At 40.8% G+C, this 21,986-nt stretch overlaps 2 protein-coding genes across 7 annotated transcripts; one reads left to right on the forward strand and one right to left on the reverse strand.

Moving 5' to 3' along the window:
• Positions 1-59: 59 nt before the first annotated feature.
• On the reverse strand, positions 60-14,948 carry ccdc30 (coiled-coil domain containing 30). Of its 6 annotated transcripts, none has more exons than XM_047581039.1 (29): positions 14,879-14,948; positions 13,924-14,164; positions 12,801-12,983; positions 12,487-12,607; positions 12,138-12,328; positions 11,799-11,879; positions 10,198-10,275; positions 9,426-9,582; positions 9,157-9,228; positions 8,567-8,682; positions 8,385-8,476; positions 8,118-8,310; positions 7,824-7,922; positions 7,404-7,532; positions 7,162-7,299; positions 6,660-6,838; positions 6,218-6,488; positions 5,810-5,914; positions 5,181-5,351; positions 4,717-4,926; positions 3,982-4,139; positions 3,671-3,836; positions 3,239-3,360; positions 2,986-3,127; positions 2,734-2,870; positions 1,937-2,054; positions 1,713-1,777; positions 1,402-1,606; positions 60-262 (listed from the first exon to the last, which is right to left on the reverse strand). In XM_047581039.1, exons 2-29 carry the CDS (start codon positions 13,936-13,938, stop codon positions 215-217), a joined length of 3,762 nt encoding a protein of 1,253 aa, XP_047436995.1. In that variant the 5' UTR covers positions 13,939-14,164; positions 14,879-14,948; the 3' UTR covers positions 60-214. The 6 variants fall into 6 exon arrangements, with proteins under 6 accessions (XP_047436995.1, XP_047436989.1, XP_047437009.1 ...); XM_047581033.1 differs by having other exon boundaries at positions 5,810-5,932; XM_047581053.1 differs by lacking the exon at positions 10,198-10,275 and having other exon boundaries at positions 5,810-5,932.
• Positions 14,949-16,078: 1,130 nt separating this feature from the next.
• emp3b (epithelial membrane protein 3b) lies at positions 16,079-20,134 on the forward strand. Its single transcript, XM_047581119.1, has 5 exons — positions 16,079-16,202; positions 17,091-17,177; positions 17,265-17,367; positions 17,459-17,599; positions 19,348-20,134. The coding sequence occupies exons 2-5, from the start codon at positions 17,100-17,102 to the stop codon at positions 19,521-19,523; spliced, it is 498 nt and encodes a 165-aa protein (XP_047437075.1). The 5' UTR covers positions 16,079-16,202; positions 17,091-17,099; the 3' UTR covers positions 19,524-20,134.
• Positions 20,135-21,986: the final 1,852 nt, after the last annotated feature.

A 21,986-nucleotide genomic window follows, 5' to 3' on the forward strand; every position in this document is an offset into this window, starting at 1 on the left:
TGATTTTCCTGCTTTTACGCTAACAGCCGTTTTGGCAAAATGACACGTTCAGAAAGAAACAAGCTTTATCATTTTTATTTATGAAAATAAGTTTTATATTTAGAAAAAAAAAATGTTTTCTTACAAATACAGCAAACAAGTTTTCAGGGTCACTTTTCAAAAGGGGTTCTGTTATTGGACGTATTTACGCAGCAGGATAAAGTCAAACCCTTCATCATTTCAGGCACGTTGAAGACACAACTGAAGACAATCTGTTTCCACTCTGTTGGTACAAAATAATAGAAGGCATATATGTATTTAATACCATGTATAAACACACACATCTCTCTGCTGATGGTATTTGTGGCTGAAGTACTGACTCAGTGTCCCTGGAGGAAACCTCTAGTGTTGACCAACATAAAAAAAAAAAAAAAAAAAAGACAAGGAAAAGCTTGTGAAATTCAAAATATTCTGTGGCTTCTCCTGACTACATTTCTTTTTTTTTTTTCCCCCTCAAAGCAAAACTTGCACATTGTAAATCCGGGACCAAACAGGGACCTGTAAGAGAATGGATCCCGACATGTACCATCCATGTACCACAACATTATCATGTATTGATACCGTTTGATAGTTTTGACACAGTAAAATTATAAATATATATATTTCTATAGGCATTTTAAAACACTGCCAAGATTCAGTCAAATTTGGGAATAATTACTCTCCCACTATTCCGTTCCACTGCTACATTTTCCCAAATGTAAACACAAGTAATACTTGTTATAAAGTGCTCAGTTTAAACCTCACTCAAATATCCCCCCCGGGGTTTTGTGAAGTTCATCGTCTCATCCTGTAACTTTACATATATATATGAAAAAAAAAAAAAAAATGAAATAAAACACAAACAATTGTTACACCGTGAGCAAACACATCAGTCATTCTGATTTGCTTTGGTGTGCAGGTGCAAACAACTGACCGTCTCCCCAGGCGTGTACAAACAAGATCCCGCCACGTGTTTGGCTTCAAAAATCTCCCATTCCCTCTGGCTTCCTTTAGAATATGTAATCAAAATATCTGATTGACACTTGCACAGGCTTTTTGTTACACAAATCCCTCAGTTTTCACTCACACTTTCAACCTGGATTGAAACACGATCCAAAAAAAAAAAAAAAAGAATCTTCTTTCAAATATGACCAAGGAATCACCCTGAGCGCAACTACAGTGGAAGCTCCCTTTCATTATTACTGTCTTTTAATATGGATTATTTGCATTCTACGTATTTTTAATGACTTTGATTGGGGGTGTTTTTCGCAGTGGGAGCGGTGGATGCTACTGTATGATACCTGTCAGCAGTCATCTTCTGTGGTAGCTCACTGTCGCACACAAAGGCAACACCAGCACCACACACAGTCCTGCCTCTCATACCTGGTCGCTGTTATTAGAGATCTCCTCTGTGGCTTTGGTGGAGGTCGGAGGAAGCAACGGGGAAGTGAGATTTAGGTATCCCTGCTCTGATGGCTGCTGTGCAGAGAAAGGCGTCCGAGTGCCGTCGACCGCCGCGCGCTCGCCCACCTTTGTGCGACAGATGGCGTCCAGGATGTCCAGCGGGTCGCCGCAACCTGATGTAAGACTGATGATATGACAGACAACTGATGATAAACTAACCGCAGCCCTGCAAATATCACATGACAGCCATCACATCAATACGCCTGTCAGTCCCCTCAAAGCTGTCTTACCTTAGTGCAGATGTGTGTAGGAAGCTTTCCGAGAGACTTTCAGCAGGGAGCACTTTTTTGGCATTCTGTTGAGCATTTGAACCGTCATTATCAAGCACACCAGAGGATTTTAATACAATGAAGGGACGTGCAAACCATTTGTACGCTTCATCACACAATACTAAACAAACACGGTGAAACAGTAAAGAGCTTTTAGGTGGCATAAATGGCACGTATGGTGCTACCTCCAGGCTGTAAAACGACTGGACGTTCCTCAGGGCACGTTCCAAGGACCTCACTTGACTGGACAGCTTCAGTGTTTGGTCCTGTAGTTGTCTGTTTTCCACTTCCAATACGTTGACTCTTAAAGAAGAAATGTCATGATTCAACACTGGCTCAGAATCTACTGTCAGTTCAGGGAGGCTTAAACTTAAAGTTCTTTTAGAGTTCCGCTTAAGCATTGGCATCCTACAAATCGGTCTTTTGTATTGTAATGTCTGTACAGTGTTTTATATTGGTCTTTTGTACTGTAATGTCTGTACATTGTTTTCATATTGGTCTTTTGTACTGTAATGTCTGTACATTGTTTTCATATTGGTCTTTTGTACTGTAATGTCTGTACATTGTTTTCATATTGGTCTTTTGTACTGTAATGTCTGGACATTGTTTTCATATTGGTCTTTTGTATTGTAATGTCGGGACTTGTCTCTTGTCTTTTGTCTTTTGTACTGCACTGCATTGACTCTTTTTTTAATGTTTGCCGTTTCGGGAATGCATATGAAATTTAGCTTGCAATGCTAATTCCAGCATATTTACAATGCATCATGTTCATACTGTCCATTAATATGCACTCTCTCGACAAAATAAACGAACAAAATGAAATTCACCTCTATGCACTTGATAACATAATGTCATGTTCAGGCTAACAATTCAAATATTTCTCAACGGGAAAACTGACATTTTGTTTCTTGCCATGTGCAAATTTCATATCGTTCATCCAGCAGGTACATGCATGTATGCAAACAGGGATTCATAAAGGTACCTGTGTTGTACTGTCGAGGCGGTCCTCATGCCATTGCTTCCCATTTCCTCTGCCTCGCTTATTTTCCGCAACAAGTCCCTCTTCTCTTCCAAAAGCTTCTCATTTTCCTCCATCACTGTATGAATCCGTTCTTTCTCCTAAAAGCCAGCAGGGCATGAAAGAAGAACAAATAAAGAAGGGAGATTTTAGCATGAGCATAAATACCATGAGGAATGTTAAAAAACAAACAGCATCCTGCATCCTATATGTGACCTTGTGTGAAAGGCTAGAGGCCAGCGCCAGGTCGTTCTCCAGTTTTTGGATGGTGCAGTCTCTTTGCGCTGTGGCTTTAAGAAACACCTGCTTGGCCTGACGCAGCTTGATCTTGTGCTGACTCTGCTTTTCGTCGTACTTCCTGGATCGGTCGAGAAGAAGGACGTTAGCCGCAGACAGAGCTACAACTTCAGGTGGCTTAATGTCTGATTATACCTAATGTCTGCTTCTAAGCTGATCTTGAGTGTCGTACCTGACATGTGCGTCAAGTTGGAGGAGAACCTGCTGTAGCTCCACTTGTAGCCTGTCACACTCCTGCTGACTGACCACCAGCGTCTCCTGCAGTCTTTGGCTTGACTTCTGGCCGTCTTTCGCCTGTACGTGCAGGACATTTCAAAATTAATTGTCATATGTATTTGTGCATTTCAGAAAATTGTCTGAAGACAGTAAAGGTTTTTGAAATAAAGACCAGTAGAATACGTTTATAAAAGTGTGGCATGTTATATGTAAGTCCTGTGAAAAGAACCATGATATGTAAGGATTGCAAAACCATTTGATGTTTTATATATAAGTTGAGAATCACATTTTAGCATTTTAAAAACTAATGTTTCAGGTGAGGGGTCTAAAACCATATAAGCAGAAAAGACATTTGAACTACTACATTTTGGTCTACATTGTTCCTCACCTCCTCTTTAGCCTTGCAGAGCTCAGCCTCCAGGACCGACAGACGAGTATCCAGCTGCTGCACACGGTGGTGGAGCTCTGTGTTCGTCCTGGTCAGGGAGGCCTCCTTCAGCCTCAAGGAGCGCACCTGCTGCTGCAGCTCATCCTCACGCTGCTCCAACAGCTTCCTGAGGAAGAAATGATGGATGGAGGGTAAAAAAAAATAGCAGGTGATGGCTTATACAGAACAGCGAAGAAAAATTGTGGATTACTGCTGCACTACTTGAGGGATCGAGTCAAACTGGGTAGTGTTGGCGTGTGTGTGTGTGTGACCTGGTAATGTGCTCTTCCTGCTGCTGGGCTCTCAGGGCTGACAGAGTGTCAGACAGATCCCTACTGTCCCTCTCCAGGCGGCTGCTCTCACCGGCCCGGGCTTCCTCCACACGCAGCTGGTGTTGGGCGCTCTTTAGCTGTTGCTGAAGCTCCAACACCTGCCAACACAAAGTGCCGAAGGTTTCACTCAGTGAGACAGACAGACAAGTGCTTCCAACCTCCCGTGGATTTCCAAAGCATGCCAGGAGTTCCTGAAGGTGCCCGATAGAAACTGATAATGCTGAAAAAGTCTGCCAAGTCACACAGAACAAGTTTTCCCACACAAGTTGCCTCCTTCTTCTAGGTTTCTATATAAGCTAGAGGGAAAGTGCTTCTTCTCTATACTGAATTAATGTTAAGACATTAAGGTCTCAGTGAGTAGGTTTCACTGGTTATTTCACAGAAACCAAATAAGAGGAGGACCGTTGAGTTAAAGCACCTGAAGCACAAGTTCATTTAAGTCTAACTCTCTCTTTGTGTGAACAAGCTTTGCGAAACCTAACCAGAGATAAACAACATGATAAAGCTGGTCACCAAGTCAATCACTTCCATCTTTGGTTGCTACCCTAATCATGTGGTAAAACATGCTTCTTGTCAAAACAGCAGATTGAGGTATATCATCAGATTAGACAGAGTTGAGGTCTCTACAGCACCAGAAAACAACCTGTGAAACTATAACACAGAAACAACACTGACCTTCTTGTCGGCGGCAATGAGCCTTGCCCTCTCGGCCTGCAGGTCATCCTGCAGATTACTGTTGGCACTGCGGTTTGTGCTGTTGCGCGCCAGTTCCAGCTCCAATTCTCTGATTTTCTGCTGAAGACGTTCACACTCGGCCGTCTGACTTTGGAGTTTCTGCTCCGTCTGAACCAGCTTGGTTTGGACCTGCTTCAGTTCAGCACAGAGCTGAAAAAAAAAAAAAAACACAGTAGAGAACTGAGCCACCAATATAATCACTATATATCAACTACATAGCAACTATATGCATGTTCTCTGTTGGAGTTTACATACAGTTTCACAATTATTCAGGATGTGAAACTTCAATTTTACACTGTCAGTGTAAATTTACTGAGCAAGTAAGAGAATGAGTAAGACGACGATGAAGTGATAAATGACAGAGGCAGTCAGGAAACTCCAGTGTGTTGCAATTAAATGCCGACCTTGAGTTTTTCCTGATCTAGCAGAGCGTTGTGTCTCTTCAGGTCCATGTTTTTCTCCTTCTCATAGCGCAACTCTCTCTCTGCAGAGGCAAACAGGCTCTGGGCCCTCTGCAGGTCTTGCTTCATCTGTTTTGCTTCCTCTGACTTTTGCCCCAGTACTGAGTCTTGCGACTAGAAATGATCATTAAGAATCACATAATCAGTGTCGGGGTGTCTATGAATCATATGTCATGTTCCGTCCATAAATGTCTATACAAAGTGTAATGTACCAGTGAAACCGGAAGTTTTTGTGTCAATCATCAGCAAACGTTTTTATGAATATAAAAAGAGAGAAAGTCTACCAGAAAGCTACAGGCTAGCTTAAAGTGCGATCAATCAAAGGATTATCTTATCTTGTTTTGTAGATATGCCTGTTAAAAATATTTGACTTTCTAGTATTCTCACTGCATTCTGGTTAATGAGGTTAGCCCTTAAAATTATATTTCTGATTATCTGTTGACTAAAGACCTATTACAGAACAAAAAAAAAAAAAAACATTATTTTATAAACTGAAACTCAAAAATACAGAACCTAATTTTGAGGTGAAGCTAAGGCTGTTAAGGCTAAGGATATGTTACCATCGCTCATACCTTGATACGTGCCTGGGCTTCATCGACCTGAGCCTGAAGGGCCATTTTGTGCTGAGAGGCCAGCTGCCGCTCCTCCCCAAGCTTATTTTGCAGATGATTCAGCTCCTGCTTCAAACATGAAAGCTATGAACGCAACACACACACACACATGTATAGATATATATGAATCATATATGATTCTCGCAGAGGAAAATCTCTTTCTGATTGCCTTCACTTTCACACATTAAAAACTCAGTTGAAGAAAGGATTTCTTGAGCTCCAGAGTCTAGTGCTTTACTAAAAAGCCTCAAATCTGGACAGCTGAGGAAGAGGAGATTATCTCTCTTCGATGTTGTTGCCCCACTTTCTCAACATCTAAACAATCAGTTTTACAAAGCACAGCTTACTCAAAGGAACCAGAGCGGTTACCTGATCCAAACACTCATCCTTGGTCTTCTCCTCCGGTCTGAGCCTAGATTCTATATGAGCTGTGTGCAACTCTGGTTTCTGGCTACTGCTACTGAGGGCTTCCTTTGTAGAAGACAGCTGCTCTTGAAGCCGCTGGAGCTGCTTATTGAGTCGCTGTATCTCCAGCTCCAGTCTCTCTCTTTCCCCCTCGGCTGCCAGTTTCTCCTGAACACTGGAGCTTAGCTGTGCCTGGAGCTTCGCAGTCTGCAGCCGCTCAGAGGCCATCTCGTCCCTGGAAAATATGCACATGTATGCAAACTGGGTAAGCTCCAGTCTTCTTGTCTTATCATGTAACTAGCCATGAAAAAAAAAGAGATACCATAAACACACAATGTGACAGTGTTATAACTCTCTCTACACTGATCTATTTCAAACCAACAGAGAATGGTACACTGAAAACAACCTGAGGCTGCTGTGTGCTGTCTGCAGACTGTTGAGTTCGACAGTCAGTCGGTCAGCCTGTTCCTGCAGCTGGTCCACCTGAAGCCTGTTTTCCCTCAGGTGCTCCTGGGTCTGGTTACTTTCTTTGTAGCCTTCCAGCTCCTTCTGGAGCCTGCTGTGGGCACGCTCCATCTGGGCCACCTGACGGAGAGATCACATGAAGACAGAAATATGGTGGGAAACTCACATTGGAGGGATAAATGTCAAAATGATGCACGCTGTAAATTTATAATTATGTTGTCACAGGGGCAGGTTTATTGAGATATGCAGACAATTTCTATGTTATATTCATCTGTGTTCATGCACAAATGCATTCAAGATTTCTAATGCAACACAGTGTATATTTTCTTTACCATATTTTTACACATAGTTTTCACTTTTATTTAAATGTTTCAGTTCACAGACAATGATTTAAACCTTTCATCACATTTAAAAAGAATGATAAAGGTGTGCAACAAACATACCTTTTCCTCCAGAACCGCTTTTTCCCCTTTGACTTGGGTGAGACTCTTGATAAGTGTTTTCCCCTGTTGGCATTCTGTCTGAAGGCTGTTAACTTCAAGTCTCAGCTTCTTTAGCTCCCGCTCGCCTATCTGCAAAGCCTTTGGTGCAGAGAATAAAAACAAAAATAACTCTGAATCAGGACTAAACACCTAAAAGGAATTTCAGATGCTTGTGTAGCTGTGATGTTGGGGTTAGAGTTTACCTCCTTATCTTTTTTGAGAGCAGCCTGAGCAGCACTGAGGTCCAACTCCAGCTGTTTCCTCCAGTCCTTCTCCTCAGTCAGACGAGCCTCTAGCAGAGCCAGTCTTTCCTGGCTGCTGTCCCTTAGGTGCTTTGTGAAAGGCGAAAGCATTTATAAATATACTGAGCTGTAAATGTTTACACTCTTGTGTAATGCAACACCATTTAATCTCCACAACCCGATAGTTATTGAAAATCATGGTCAAACATCCAAATAAAACTTATATTTCGAGGTAATTTCAGTCCAAATTAAATATTTTGTCAGTATTACACCTGTTTGTGCTTCAATAGGGGTTTTCCAATAGTTATCACAAGCAATTAGTTTCTTAATATGTTGGCACAGTGGAACCATTCCTAATACTGAGAAATAAGTCATTCTCACCAACTGTAAGTAAGACTCAGTGGTTTTGACCTCTTCACCGTTCTTCAGCTTTTTCTCTTGGACATCCTGCTTCTTCAGCTCTGCCTCCAGGCTTTTGATCTGCAAGATCGATTAAGATTATTACTCACCCATTAGATACACAACAGTCTGTCTGTCTATCATGTTCTGGTTAAGGACTACCATCGATATATGTGATTTTTAACGTGTCATATCAGTGAACAACCTCTACCTCGTTTATGCATTTTAAAATTATGAAGCAATGCTGTAAAGCGAGAAATCTGTGCTGTTCATTACCCTCCTGTGCAGTCCTTCCAGTTCTCCCTCATGGCGATGCCTCTCCTCCTTGCTGGTGTTCTGGGTCTCCCCAAGCAGGGCCTCCAGCTCCTCGTTCCTCTCCTCCAGCTCTTCCTGTTCCTTGCGCAGCTTCTGGAGTTGACGCTGCAGCTCTCTCACCTGCACAAGTCCGTCTTCCACTTCCTCATGACACCTGACAGAGAATAACAATGATTAATGGACGCAGACAGGACATTTAGACAGTTCTTGAGGAATTTCTGCATTTACCGTTTGTGAATGTGATCCCTTTCTTGAGCTGACGAGGCAGGCACATTGTTTGGTGGGTCACTGTTCTCTTTGGCTGCATCATTTGTCGCCATCTGAGCAAATGTAAATCGAAAAATATTAAGCTGCTGCAACACTAAATTTGTGAGCATTTATTTTAATAATTGAATTCAGTCAGTGCAAACTTGGTCCAGTAGATTTTTCTTCTCAGACTCTATAATGCGCATTCTCTCCCTCAGAAATCTGTTCTCAGCGTCGAGTCTCTCGTTTTGCTCTTTGGTTCGCTGCAGACTCATCATATCTGTGTTTTACACAAGACACAAGTTTTATACACATATTATAGCGAGTAATTATGAATATTTGTAGTAGCAGTAGTGGTAACACGACAGGGCAAGAAGGGAATGTGTGAATTTTAACAGCAAATTTCATGTAAAACTTGAGCTTGAAAATCAATCACATTAACCACAACTAACAGGACCTTTTATATTGGGACTAGTTTTATATTAGTAAGTTTGTATATTCGTACAGTTCAGTTAAATCAACTTCTTAGTCATGTGTAGTATCTCTATCCTTAACTTTTATCTAAACCAATTAAAAAATGAATAACAGTATAACATGTATGCACAATGAATCAAAATATGGGGGTTTTACATTTTCCTCAATACTTTCCTACAAAACTCTCCAAATCCAATCTCAGTCGCTTGTTGAAATAAACTATCAGAAAACGTGCCAGTTAAATAAAGTTTCACACTGACGGGCAGCTCACATCCCTCACCACAGTGTTTCAGTTTGTCTACTTCTTTCCTCAGGTTTTCCATTTCTTGGACAGTATCCTGAAGCTCAGCCCCTGAGATCAGAAGCACATTTGGAATACTGTAAGTAAATGCTTTCTGCTAACAAACCTCCTCTTAACATTTACAATCAGTGTGAGTGTATGTTCTAATGCTGTTAAAGTGCTAGCACAGTTCCACATCTATTGACATTAAAAAAAACAAAACAAAAAAAACACAGAGGGGTATTTACTCTTAAGACTTTACCACATACCACTTGGATCTAGGTTGTTGTTTTTGGCAGCATCCAGCTCACTGGTGAGTCTACGGATATCCTGATGTGCCATCGCCAGCCTCCTAGACGCCTCCTCCAGGTCCCGCTCCAGCCGCTGCCGCTCGTTTCTCTCTCGGGAAATCTCCTCGCTGTGGGCCTGATGTCAGAGAAGGAGGTGAAAGGTGAGTGGTGAAAGTGTGAAGAGAGCAGGAGGAAAATATAATTGGTAGTTAGCTTGGAGGTGCAAGCGTCCCAACATGCAGTTGTAAGAGGCATGCAGTTTTGAGGCCGAGATTCCTCATCACGGCAGGCCTGGAAAGGAGCGGGGGGGAATGAGTTACAGCGTTCACATCTCCTGGATAGAGGAACCAGTTGGACCAAATATACTCATGCAGTTACCTGTCACAATAAATTACAGTCTTCAAATATGTATTTGTTAGGAAAAGACAAGTAATGACTGAGAAGAACGGTTACATGCAGTGAAGGTCAAACTGTGGACGCTGTGATGTGGTATGCACCTTCAGTATTAAGATACTCACTGTCCCCAAGATAATTCTATTCTCAGATGTGTTTCTGAAACAAGCACTGCTGTTTGCATCGTCACGCTCATGCGGATATCAAGGCACATAGTCAGTGGGTGGCAAACATTAAAAAAAAACAAAAAAAAAAAACAGTCACAGTCACCGAAAGTCAGTGACAACCATGTGTGGTTCTTTGTCACGGTGTCAGTGTTAGTTATTCAGTTAGTGTGAGCTGTGAATGGGAAACCTACAGGGGTAATATTGTGTTTGTTCTGACCAGACCTGCGCAGGCCAAACAGCTTCTTCCATGGACTCTGGGTTGAGCAAGGCTGAAAGGGAGAACCAGTGTGTGCAGAATCACAAAATAGACTATTCAGCAAGAGTCAGGACTTCGGTTGCTTACATCAGGACTTCATGTAACATGGAAAGTTACTCAGATCCGTGACTCAGCCAGGGCTGCGGGTAAAATTAGTATTGAACACATCACAGTTATTCATAGTAAACACATTTCTACACGTGGTATTGGCATGAAATGTTCACCAGGTGTTGGTAACAACCAAAGTAACCCATACATAGAAAGACACCAGATAAGTTCAGAAATTAAGCTATATGTAATAATGTGGAAAAAGACATGGAAAACCAAGGCACCAGCTGTATCTATCAGTGATCAGAAAGCCATCCTGCCCCTTGTCAGTGCAAATGAATATCAGCTGGTTCAGTCCAAGCTGATGGCCTATAAAAAGGTGTGTCATTACCAAGGTGACACACAAGGAACATCTCATGATGGGTAAAAGCAAAGAACTGTGTTGAGATCTTGCAACCTTATTGTTGCAAAACATTCTGTTGGTATTGCTTACAGAAGGATTTCTAAAAGAACATCATTAGACCAAAAACCGGCCATGGCCAGGTGCTCCTCGCAAGATTTCTGACAGAGGTGTGAAAAGAATTATCAGAAGAGTTGTCCAAGGGCCAAGGACCACTTGTGGAGAGCTTCAGAAAGATCTGGAATTAAAGTACAATTGTTTCAAAGAAAACAATAAGCAATGCACTCAACAATTTCTGAAGAAACAGCATGTTGAAGCTCGTTTAAAGTTTGCTGCACAACATTTGGACAAGCCTGTAAAATACTGGGAGAATACAGTCTGGTCAGATGAGAGTAAAATAGATATAACACACACCATGTTTGGAAGACATGCACTGCATATCACCCCAAAAACACCATAGTGACAGTGAAGTTTGGCAGTGGGAACATCATGTTGTGGGGCTATTTTTCTGCATGTGGCAAACTTCATATAATTGAAGGAAGGATGAATGGAAAAATGTACCGAGACATTCTTGAGAAAAATCTGCTGACATGTACCAGAGTGATGAAGATGAAACAAGAGTGGACATTTCAGCAAGACAACGATCCCAAACACAGAGTCAAGGAAACTGTCAACTGGCTTCAGAGAATAAAAAAATAAAGCTGGTAGAATGGCCCAGTCAATCACCTGACTTGAATCCAATTGAAATCTATGGAAAGAACAAAAAATCAGACTTCATAGAAAAGGCCCATAGAACCTTCAAGAGTAGTTTCTCCATACAGGAGGCATCCTGAAGCTGTCATTACCAACAAAGGCTTTTGTACGAAGTACAAAGTATTGAAGTAAGTATGAAATATCAGTAAGCTTGTTCAATACTTTTTCCGTCAGTTATTTTACATTATTACACATAACTTTATTGTTGTTGAACTCGTTTGGTTTCTTTCTATGCATGGATTACTTGATTTTTTACCAACACCTGGTGAAAATTCCATGTCAATAGGAAAAATGTGATGTTTTCAGTACTTATTTTACCCGTAAGTGTCACTTACTTTTGACAGGCTATCTATGGTAGTCTGCATGTCCTCCCTCTGTTGCCTTAGCGCCTCCCCCATCATGTGGCCTATATGCTCCTGTCCAGGTGTCACAAAGAGATAGTCACACTTAACTACATTTATATGAGCTCTGCCTTAGCGTTGGGTGGTTAACCATTACATACATTATCTGTAACTATAAAGCACTTGAAAAGGTTCATTTGAAAATTGAATATGGATAAGACTGTACATTCATTGCAGCGTGAATTGTTAAGATTACCAATTATTAAATAAACTGACAAATTATAAATGTGCTGTGTGAGGTTAGATGTCAAAACATTTTACATTAGACTTTACCTGGTGGTCAACCTCCTTCAAGCTGCCAGTGAAACTCTGACTCTCCAGTCTCCTCTCAGCGGCCTCCAGCCTTTCCAGCAGTGTGGCCCTCTCCACCAGCAAATATGCCACCTGCTCGCTGGGGCTACTCAAGCCCATCTCGCCGAGGTCCACTTGAGTCAACATCTCTTCCAGCTCCTTGCTCTGTATCTCTGGTACAAAGAGGGATTTGCCTGACATGATTAAGACATGGTGATGCAGACTCAGCATAATCAAACTCTAGACTCTAGAAATGATGCTTGTTCCCCAAGATGTCGAAATATCCTGCTTAGGTAAGCCAGACAGTCAACTACAGGTACACTATATTCACCTTGTTGGTGTCTGATTTGGTGAAGCTCGTGACGCAAATGTTCATTGTCTCTCTCATAGTCTGCAGTCAGACACTCACGTTCTTCCAAGAGGCCACGAATATGTGCAACATAACTCTCCACCTGACAAAAAAAACAACAGAAACCCTAACATATTTCATGCATGACTGACATATAATTTTAAGAAACTCAGATTGTCCCGTGCCAATTTTTGAAAAAAGCATTCCTTAACATACATTTGTTACTGACTAAACCAGATATTAGGAGAAACTATGATACTGTTGCAACAGTTGGTGAACTGAAAGAAGTGTCTCACCTCTTTCATCTCATTGGCTTGCTGCGTACGCAACGTCTGCAGCTCCTGTGTGGCAACCTGGAGCTTTGTCTCACTGCTGAGCAGCTGCTGCCACAGGTGGCGCTGCCTCTCCTCTGCGCTGGCTTCTGGAGGCAGGCCATCCTCCTGAAGACGCATGGCGATCTTGTCCAGCTCTGTCCACACCTGAAGAATCCAGAGCAGAAAGTGATGTTTCGGTACCAGAAAAATCAGTAAAAAGCAGATCTGGTCTTGTCTGTCAATGAGAAGCACTGTCCATATTTGTCTTAAATAATGTACATCCATCGTTGGACTCATTTATCTAAATGCTGGTAAGGTATCATATTTAGACAGGCTGAATATTTGTTTCAAAAACATTCATTCATTCAGGCATTGTCTGTAACTACTTGTCCTCCGGAGGGTCGCAGGGGGTTGTAGTCTATCCCAGCTGTCATTGGGCGAGAGGCAGACAGGCAGACAGGCAGATAAGCATTCACACTCAGACATACGGCCAATTTAGAATAACTGATTAACCTAACAAGCATGTTTTTGGAAGGTGGGAGGAAGCCCACCTAAGCCCACCTAAGAACCAACACAGGCTCCGGGAGAACATGCAAACTCCACACAGAAAGACCCCAGTCAGCCAAAAACAATTAAATCAAATGCTGTGACAACAAAGTATTGTTCTAACTTACTACAATATGAAAAACAACAGTCAGCATCAAGGCTGATAGTCCATTTACAGAGACACAGCATCAGAGTGAGAAGCCAGCGATAAACACCTGTTGCAGAATTCAATACTGTACTTTGTATGGCCTGTAACCTGAGCAGGACCCATGCGGACTACTCCAGGAGCTGTCACTGCTCCGACAACATGCGGCACATTGTCACAGGCCGGGTATCAGCTGTCATGTGCCTGTTGTACTTAAACATCACACCAACTGATCTATGCCCTTGTGGATTAAATGCTTAAAGGTTAGACATTAACAGAAACCATCCTCCCATGTAAGCCTGGTGATTGCTGCATACATATATTTGCTCCTACACCTTTCAAATCCTCAACTTTTACAATAAAGCCATTCAGCTGACGATGAATGACAGGATGTGTGTGAGAACTGAATCTTACCTCTTCATGATCCATTGTCGTACATTAAGTTCGCCAACGCTGCATCTGTGAGCGACGGACTTTTAACTTTTAGTAGTTATAATCACAGGCAAGACGTTTTTTTTCTTTCGTCTTACATGTCAGCCTACAGAAAACAACTCGGCTTGCAGTGATGTGCCAAACGTCAGCAGGATCTCAAACTTCATCGCTCCCATTGTTGCTGCAATCCATCCGTGACGACGTCTCCCGTCGTTGAGTTCAACTGTTGAAAGGATAAGAAGATTATTTAAAACAATGCAGTCATGTCATGGCTACCTGAGCCGTGACAGGCGGTTTAACGGCTGGGGTTATATTGCATCACTCGTGGCTATGCAAAAAAATTTGCAAAAAAAAGTTGTTTTATCTGCTGCTTTGTTATCAAGACATTTTTAACATAGAGTTGGGAGAGCAGCTGCAGCTCTTAAACATCCCCTGTGTACTAGACAACGTTGCATTTAGCAACAAATTGTCTTATTATTATTGTTTTCAGTGTGCACAGTGCCACTCGTTTTTTTTTATACTAAGTTAACTTCTTACACTCAATTAGAAATCTTCATGCTGCGGCTAACCTTTCTATCCAAAATGTCTGACAAGGAGGAGCAAATGAGGATTTTTTTTTTCTTTGGAGAACTAGAACCACTTGCATTCCGTTTTCCCAATCAACCATGACATAAAGCCATATCAACAACTGTTAACCACGTCGTCTTAATGTGCTCGTAACTAACCCCAAGGAACAAATGCGAACAGCAAGTTAGCAAAGTTAGCTCCAAAGTTACCGTTACAAAGCTAGCTCGCTAACGGTAGCCGTGGCGTTTTTTTTTTCAGTGACCGTTAGGCTGCAAAATAATGAACTCCGCAAGGAGTTCGTCATTTAGCACCCAAGCCTCTTCGGCGCGTTGAAGCCGACTATGCAGTGTGCAGTTAAAGTTTAACTCACCATTTTTGGTGGTAACAGCGACAAGGAAAGCTAAGTGCTGAGCACAGGCGTGGCGGAGTCAATTGGCTTCTATTGGAACCTAGGCAACGGACCGTACCATTCAAGACATGTGGGGGGGACAATCCATCAGGAGGAGAATCGATGTAGGGGACACACACATATATGATTTTGTCAAATAATAAGGCAAATAATTAAATAGATATTTGTATGAATAAATAAAAATATCTATCAAATGTTTATTCACAGTTCTATGTAGTGGTCTGTATTGCTTTTTACTAAGCTTTTGTCCTTCATTCATTATGTGCTAATGCACCAGGGGGCGACAAAGCGACTAACTTATTTACTTCTAATGATAATAATAATAATAACGACAACAACAATAATAATTTTTATAATAATAATAATAATAACCATCATCATCATCATCATCATCATGAGGAGAAGCCAAGAATAAAAAAGAAATAAAATACCAGTATATTTCTTTATTTCTCATCTGTAATGGTACATTAAAAACAAAAATAACACTAGAAAGGATTTAGGAGCTATATTTAACTTGAAGCTCTGCATGCAGGGAACCTGGTTCAATGACAGGATGCTGTCTCTGTCCTCGGTTGATAAGCCTCACAACTATACAACACCTCCAACAGGAACCAACTGGACCGTCTTTGCGGATACTACTGTTTATTTTACCGTTTATTTATATATCTTTTGATAGATATATATTGATATATAGATATATATTTGATTATTTCCCTCAGGATTAATGAAGTATGCTTTCTATCTATATATCTATCTAGCAGACCAAAAAAAGGGGCAAAGCAAGTTTTAAAGGTGTTTTTTTTTTTTTTTGTTCAAATATTTTCTGTGTGACCAGTGCCCTCCTAATAATCATTGTGTTCTGGTGCAGAAATGTGAGCTATGTTGCAAGCGTATGTTTATTTTTCATGTCGGCCCTAAAGGAGTGCATGATGCCATGTGCTGCGCTCATTATAAGGGAGAGCACTTCATGTAGACTGTTTACAGAAGAAATCTTTTCATGTGGTTTTATGCGCCTGCACTGCCTATGGGTGGGTCTCATTTGAGACGTTTTTGGACGCTGGTGATGTGCTGAAGGAGCACAAGGCAGAGCTAAAGGGAGCTCTGTTCGGCTCAGAGGAAATGGGCGTTCTCCTTGGAAACTTTGCAGTGACTGAAAAAAAATAAAAAAATTAGGGGGTGTGGCGAGGCTAGAAAAGAGTGGACCACCAAGTGGGGCATGAAGTTGTAGAGAAGAGTGGTGAAGCTGCGGCTGAGATCGGATTCACGGGATCAAGCAATACCAGGGGTGAGTGACTATTTTCTTTGACTTTTCATGCAGCCTCAGTAAATCTCCTGCTAAATCACGACTTGCAAGATTAAAAAGTAACAAAACTCTGCCATTAAAACAAATTTTTCCTATCACGATCATCTCTAACAACTTGTTTAGCTTCTAAAAAAGGTTTATGCTGACTTTTGTGTCTTTCTAAGTCTTCTAATTTTTACCCTTCACATACATGCGACAGATTAAATTGACATCATTTGTCATGTAATGGCATAATCTGACAGTAATTATGACTCCACCGCCCACGCAAATGGACCTCTCCCACAGATAGAGATCTTCACGGACAATTTCATCCTGTTTCCCATCTTCCTGTACGTCTTCCTTTAATTCTGTCTCTTTATTGTTAACTGGAATTACACTCTACTACTGACAATGCTGTTACATCCTCTGTAGAGGTATACTCCATAACTACAATGTGGGGTGTTTTTTACTTTAATAAAATACAAGGACAAGTTGAACTGCAGACTGTTAACCCCTTTTCTATGAGAAAAACAACCCTTCAGAAGGGCGGAGAGGTAAACTGAGTAAATATTTTTGCTATTTAAATCTCGGCGGGTCCACCCAGGTTCTTCAGGGTCAACGTACAATGGTAACACACACAGGCCAGTCAGAGGGGCGCTTTAGAAGTAACTCTTTGTTTTAAAACGTGGTCTTGAGTAATACAGAGTGTACTCTGTTCAGCTCCTCAGACTTTCCATGCTGTGTTTCAGGGCAAAACAGGAAAGTTCCAACACATATTTTTTTTTTTTCACTGTGGTGCCACATTAAGTTGGTCACACGCCGTTTCCTTGCACACTGTGATGTTGAGCATCCTAAATTTAAGCTGCTGTTTTTGTTGTCTGTTTTGGAAAGGAATTAAGAATGCCGTACCTACTTTTTTTCGTCACCCTCCTGCATCTCATCACACTGGCTATACTGTTCATTGCGACCATGGAGAAGGTAAAATTCATAATTCTGAGCGCGATATTTGTTTGGCTGTACATGTTTTATCCGAACGCGATCATCACGTCTGATCTTCCTTTAAAGCCCTGGTGGGTGTGGGATGACATGGAAAGCTCGGACCTGTGGTACAACTGTAGGCTCGACAACCTCACCAGTACCTGGTTGTGCACATCCGCCAAAGAAACCGGTGAGTAGTTTTCAACAGGTGCACCTAAACTACTCACTCTCTCAAAAGTAGAGACCTTTCTTTAAAATTATGAGTGTTTTTTCTTTTTCAGAGTGGCTTCAGGCCGTGCAGGTCCTGATGATCCTCTCAGTGGTCTTCTCCTCAGTCTCCTTCTTGGTGTTCCTGGGTCAGCTGTTCACCATGTCTAAGGGCGGACTCTTCTACTTCACTGGGCTGTGTCAAATCTTCGCAGGTAACAGTGAGGTGAAACAATGTGCCACTGGCATGCCTCGCCGTGATTAGACCAAATGAAAAGGGTCGCACTAAACCGAGAAGGGTTGGCAAATAAGCTGCATGTTTGCAGACAAGACCCTCCACAGTTTTAGGTACGGGGAGTGTGAAGAAGTGACTACATTTACTGAAGTTGTGCTACTTCATACTTTCACTCTTGTAATAGGGTAGAGCACTCACGGCTCGCTGCAAGAAGATTCCCTGGCTTAAAATTTCTCTGGGTGCTCACACCCAGCAAACTGATGACTCAAATTTGGCCTCAGGTGTGCATGTGAGTGTGAATGGTTGTGTTAACAGACATGTGATATAGACTGGCCACATCACCAGGGTGTATCCCACCTCTTGCCCAACAGCTGCTGTTATAGACTCCAGCCCCTCCTAATACTTATGTACTTTTATGTACTTAACCTCCTGAGACCCAAGCATTTGGTTGGAATGCATCTTAATTTCTTTAAGATAAGATTAAGATCTTTAGGTATTTAGGAATAGTAGGACCTAAGACTAAGAAGTAGAAAAAAAATAAGCAATTTTTGAATAAATTATGTATTATCTGTTTATTTTAATGCAAAAGCAGAATTGGAAATGATGAAATCCTGATGTCCTCAAACGTGTACTTTTGAATTTGTTAAATTTGCATGACATATCAAACTAGAAAAGTTAATAAGAATAAATAAACAAGTGTATTGACCCTTCGCTAACAGTACATGGCAGACAGAAGAGTCTCTTTATGAGGACAACATGTCTAAATGAAGCAGAATAAGCTGCCTCAATCCTAAAACATAATGTCCCCATATGAGGACACCAGGCCTTCTTACACATGACTTTTCTAGTATTTCTACATTGCCATATTGGTATTTTTATTTTAGTAAAAGGTATAACTATGGCTACCACCACTGGATGCCCCAGAACTTTTAATACAAGCACCATGTCTTGACGGACTATTTTTGTACTCATGTGATTTCTGCTACTAAAAACAGAAGAAGTAATAGAAACATGCTTTCGGGCATGAACTTTGTACAGTAGCTGTAGCTGTAGTTGCTTTTAGTTGGCACACACTTTTGTAATTTAATTGAGGTCCTTTATAAAGTTAATGTACTTTTACTGTAATGGCAAATCTTTAATCAAAGTGACACACAATTTTTTTTTCAAGTGTCTTGATTAAATAAGTAACACAAACACTGCCATAGAGTTAACAGGCTTTTCTGTTGTCGACTGAATATTGCCTTTACTGTTGCAATCACTGTATTTTATGTGAAGTCGGTTACTGTGGTGGAAATTGTCTGTAAGATAGCACTCTGGACACATAATAATCACACAATACTGAAAGAGTGTTAGAGTATATTGAAATTACAATAGGAGACCACTGTACCTCAACACAAAGTGGTAAGGAGGATTGGTTGGCTTCCTGAAGTTAAGAATATACATGTCCACTTGACATAAATGCTCATGAGGATGACATTAACTGTACATCCACAACTAAACCACATTCCTGTAACAACTTGTCACACAAAAATAGAAAAAGGTCCCCTCCTACGACATCAACCACCTACACAGTGTCTCCTCTTACCCCTAAGGAACTTTTCTCCAGTAAATCATCAGAAGGAGATAGTAATTACCTCATCAGAAACAATAGAAAAACACTAACAAAAAAACAAAAAAAACAAAAAACAAAGAACAACCTTCAAACTCTGTATGTGTTTCTTTCTTTAGGTCTGACAGCCTTTACTGCAGCTCTCATCTACACATTACACAATAAGGCCATCTTTCCGGACTACAAAGAACTGACTCCAGGACACTTCGGTTACTGCTACATCCTGGCCTGGGTGTGTGTCCCTTTGTTGATGTTCAGTGGCGCCATATACATCCACCTGCGCAAGAAAGAGTGACCAGAGGAAAAAAAACAAAAAACAAAAAGGAACGCAGCGAAATTGGAAAGAGTACTATGAATTTTGTATGTGTTATTGTTTAGGCTTCAGCTAATATGATGTTTAATAGGATACAACAGGGTATATCTCAGTCCAATGTATGATGCCCACCTTGTGTAAGGTTAAAATAATAGATTTGAATACCTATTTTTTACTGTCTCTGTAGAACAAACTGGAAATATATATTTTTGTACTTAAAACTGAAACTATATAGTAGCTGTCTCTACACGCAAACACAGAAAAAAATCATACAAAACTATAATCCGTCTTTTGTGAAGAGATTTTTTATATATATATATATATATTATAACTGTACACTGTCAATATAATTTCTTAAGCTTCGATCGCTGTGAACGTCTGTTCCCTTAGTCTAAAACTTCACTTTTTGACAGGGGGAAACACATTTTGATGGCTGTCAGAATCTGTTCCCTCAGTCATTATTTAAATGTGATTGTTGGATCATATTCATTATAATAGGGGCAACATGAATGGATTTCAGCTATCCATTTATTTTAAAAAAAACTACTGTAATACACAGCTGAAAGCTAATAAATGCTTAATTAATAAATTTGCTTTTTGCCCTCCCCCTTTTTTGAACTGATAGATAGATAGATAGATAGATAGATAGATAGATAGATAGATAGATAGATAGATAGATAGATAGATAGATAGATAGATAGATAGATAGATAGATAGATAGAAACTTTGTTTATCTGTATAAAGATGAACACATTTTAAACTACAGTATATACATGCACTAATGTATAACCGATGAAACAAACAAAAAAAAAACACTTTCTTGATATTTGTGGTTTAAAATGGACCACAAAATGCATTCTGCACTGATTTATATTATATATCAGCCTTTATTTATATCACCAACAGTAACTATGGTCAGGAAACCACTTCATTAAAATTGTGTGCACTTCACTTCCCTTATTTTCTGCTGGTCTAATGTGGCTAAATGAGTAATTAAATAAAATTTCACAGTTAGCTTGATATTATGCAGCATAAGCTAATGTTGCTCTAATCAGATTAGAGTCATTGTTGCACAAAAACTCTTTCGGTTACATTTTATCCTATGCTACTATCCTACTCCTTTTATCCTACTTGTAAATAAAAAGCCAGCTTCCAGTGGCTGCAAACTATATCTTTTACTATTCAAGTGGGAGAATACAGACAATGATGCCAGATGCTAACAGAATTATGAAGCAAACTGTGATATTGCAGTATGTCATGCAGATACAATGAATACAGGAGCTGTATTAGACATGGTTATCGAGGCCTCTGGTGACTTGGAACAGTAGAGGGTGTTTTTGGTTTTTGGTTCCACTGAGCAACCACAGTGTGTGCTGCACAACATTTTGTCGTGAAGGTGTCCCAGAAGAGTGGCGTTTCTCTGATCACACCAAAGTCTGGACGGCCTGCTTTCAAAGTTGAGTGAGTTGTTGCTGTGGTTACTCATTAAGTAGGTATGTGTAAATAACACGTAGACTATTTCCTCGTAAATCTAATTCAAAGGCTCACACTATGTTCACAGCTGCTCAGAAAAGAAACAATAAAGAAAACGGGCTTACTAAAAGTGGGTGAGTGATGACACTCACGCTTCACGCTTCATGAGAACATCATTGTTCATTATTTCAGAGAAAAGAAGACAGACAGAAAAAAGGGAACTGAGACTAAAATTAATATAAATATCTGACTATCTGGGAAAAGAGGAAGCAAATATTTGCACAAGAGCCCTTAGTGTGATTTAAGCCAGTGAACTTTGCTAAAAAGCTCATAGCGCCATCATCTGGCCACATAATGCAATCCCAGGCTGATCCTCGATCTGCATTTGCTGTGCCTTGTCTCAGACACACAGATCTGGACTGGAATTGCACCAAGCTCCCGACAGAGACAGATAATCAAACTGAACAAATTCTATCGCCAACCTAAAAAAAAAAACACGTCCAGATGTGGAGGGACACCTCCAGCCTGGAAGCCTGGACAGCTGCTCTGGCAGAATTAATATGGAATTACTGTCACGTATCTACTTCCTTGCATGGCTGATTTAATCGCAGTGACCACATAATATGACCAGGCATAACCTGCTAAAGACCACCTTCTAAATATTGTGTAGGTCTCCCTTGGGCCTCCAAAACAGTTGTGATTCATGAGAGAAGGGACATGGGCCTTCTGAGGAGAGGGGCCTCTGTGGTTCAGATACTTGATCAGATTGGGATCTAGTGAATTTGGAGTCCAGGTGGACACCTTCTGCTATTCATCTTGTTTTCTGAGTTGTTCCTAAACCTTTTTTTTTTTTTTTTTTTGTGAGTCAGACTGCATTGTGCTGTGTCATTGCTACGGGGCGGTACAAGTCTAAGTAACATCCACATGAATTCCAGGTCCAAATGTTTCCCATCAGAACAATGAACTGTCACA

Source organism: Mugil cephalus, chromosome 1 (genome assembly GCF_022458985.1).
Source record: "Mugil cephalus isolate CIBA_MC_2020 chromosome 1, CIBA_Mcephalus_1.1, whole genome shotgun sequence".
NCBI lineage: Eukaryota > Metazoa > Chordata > Actinopteri > Mugiliformes > Mugilidae > Mugil > Mugil cephalus.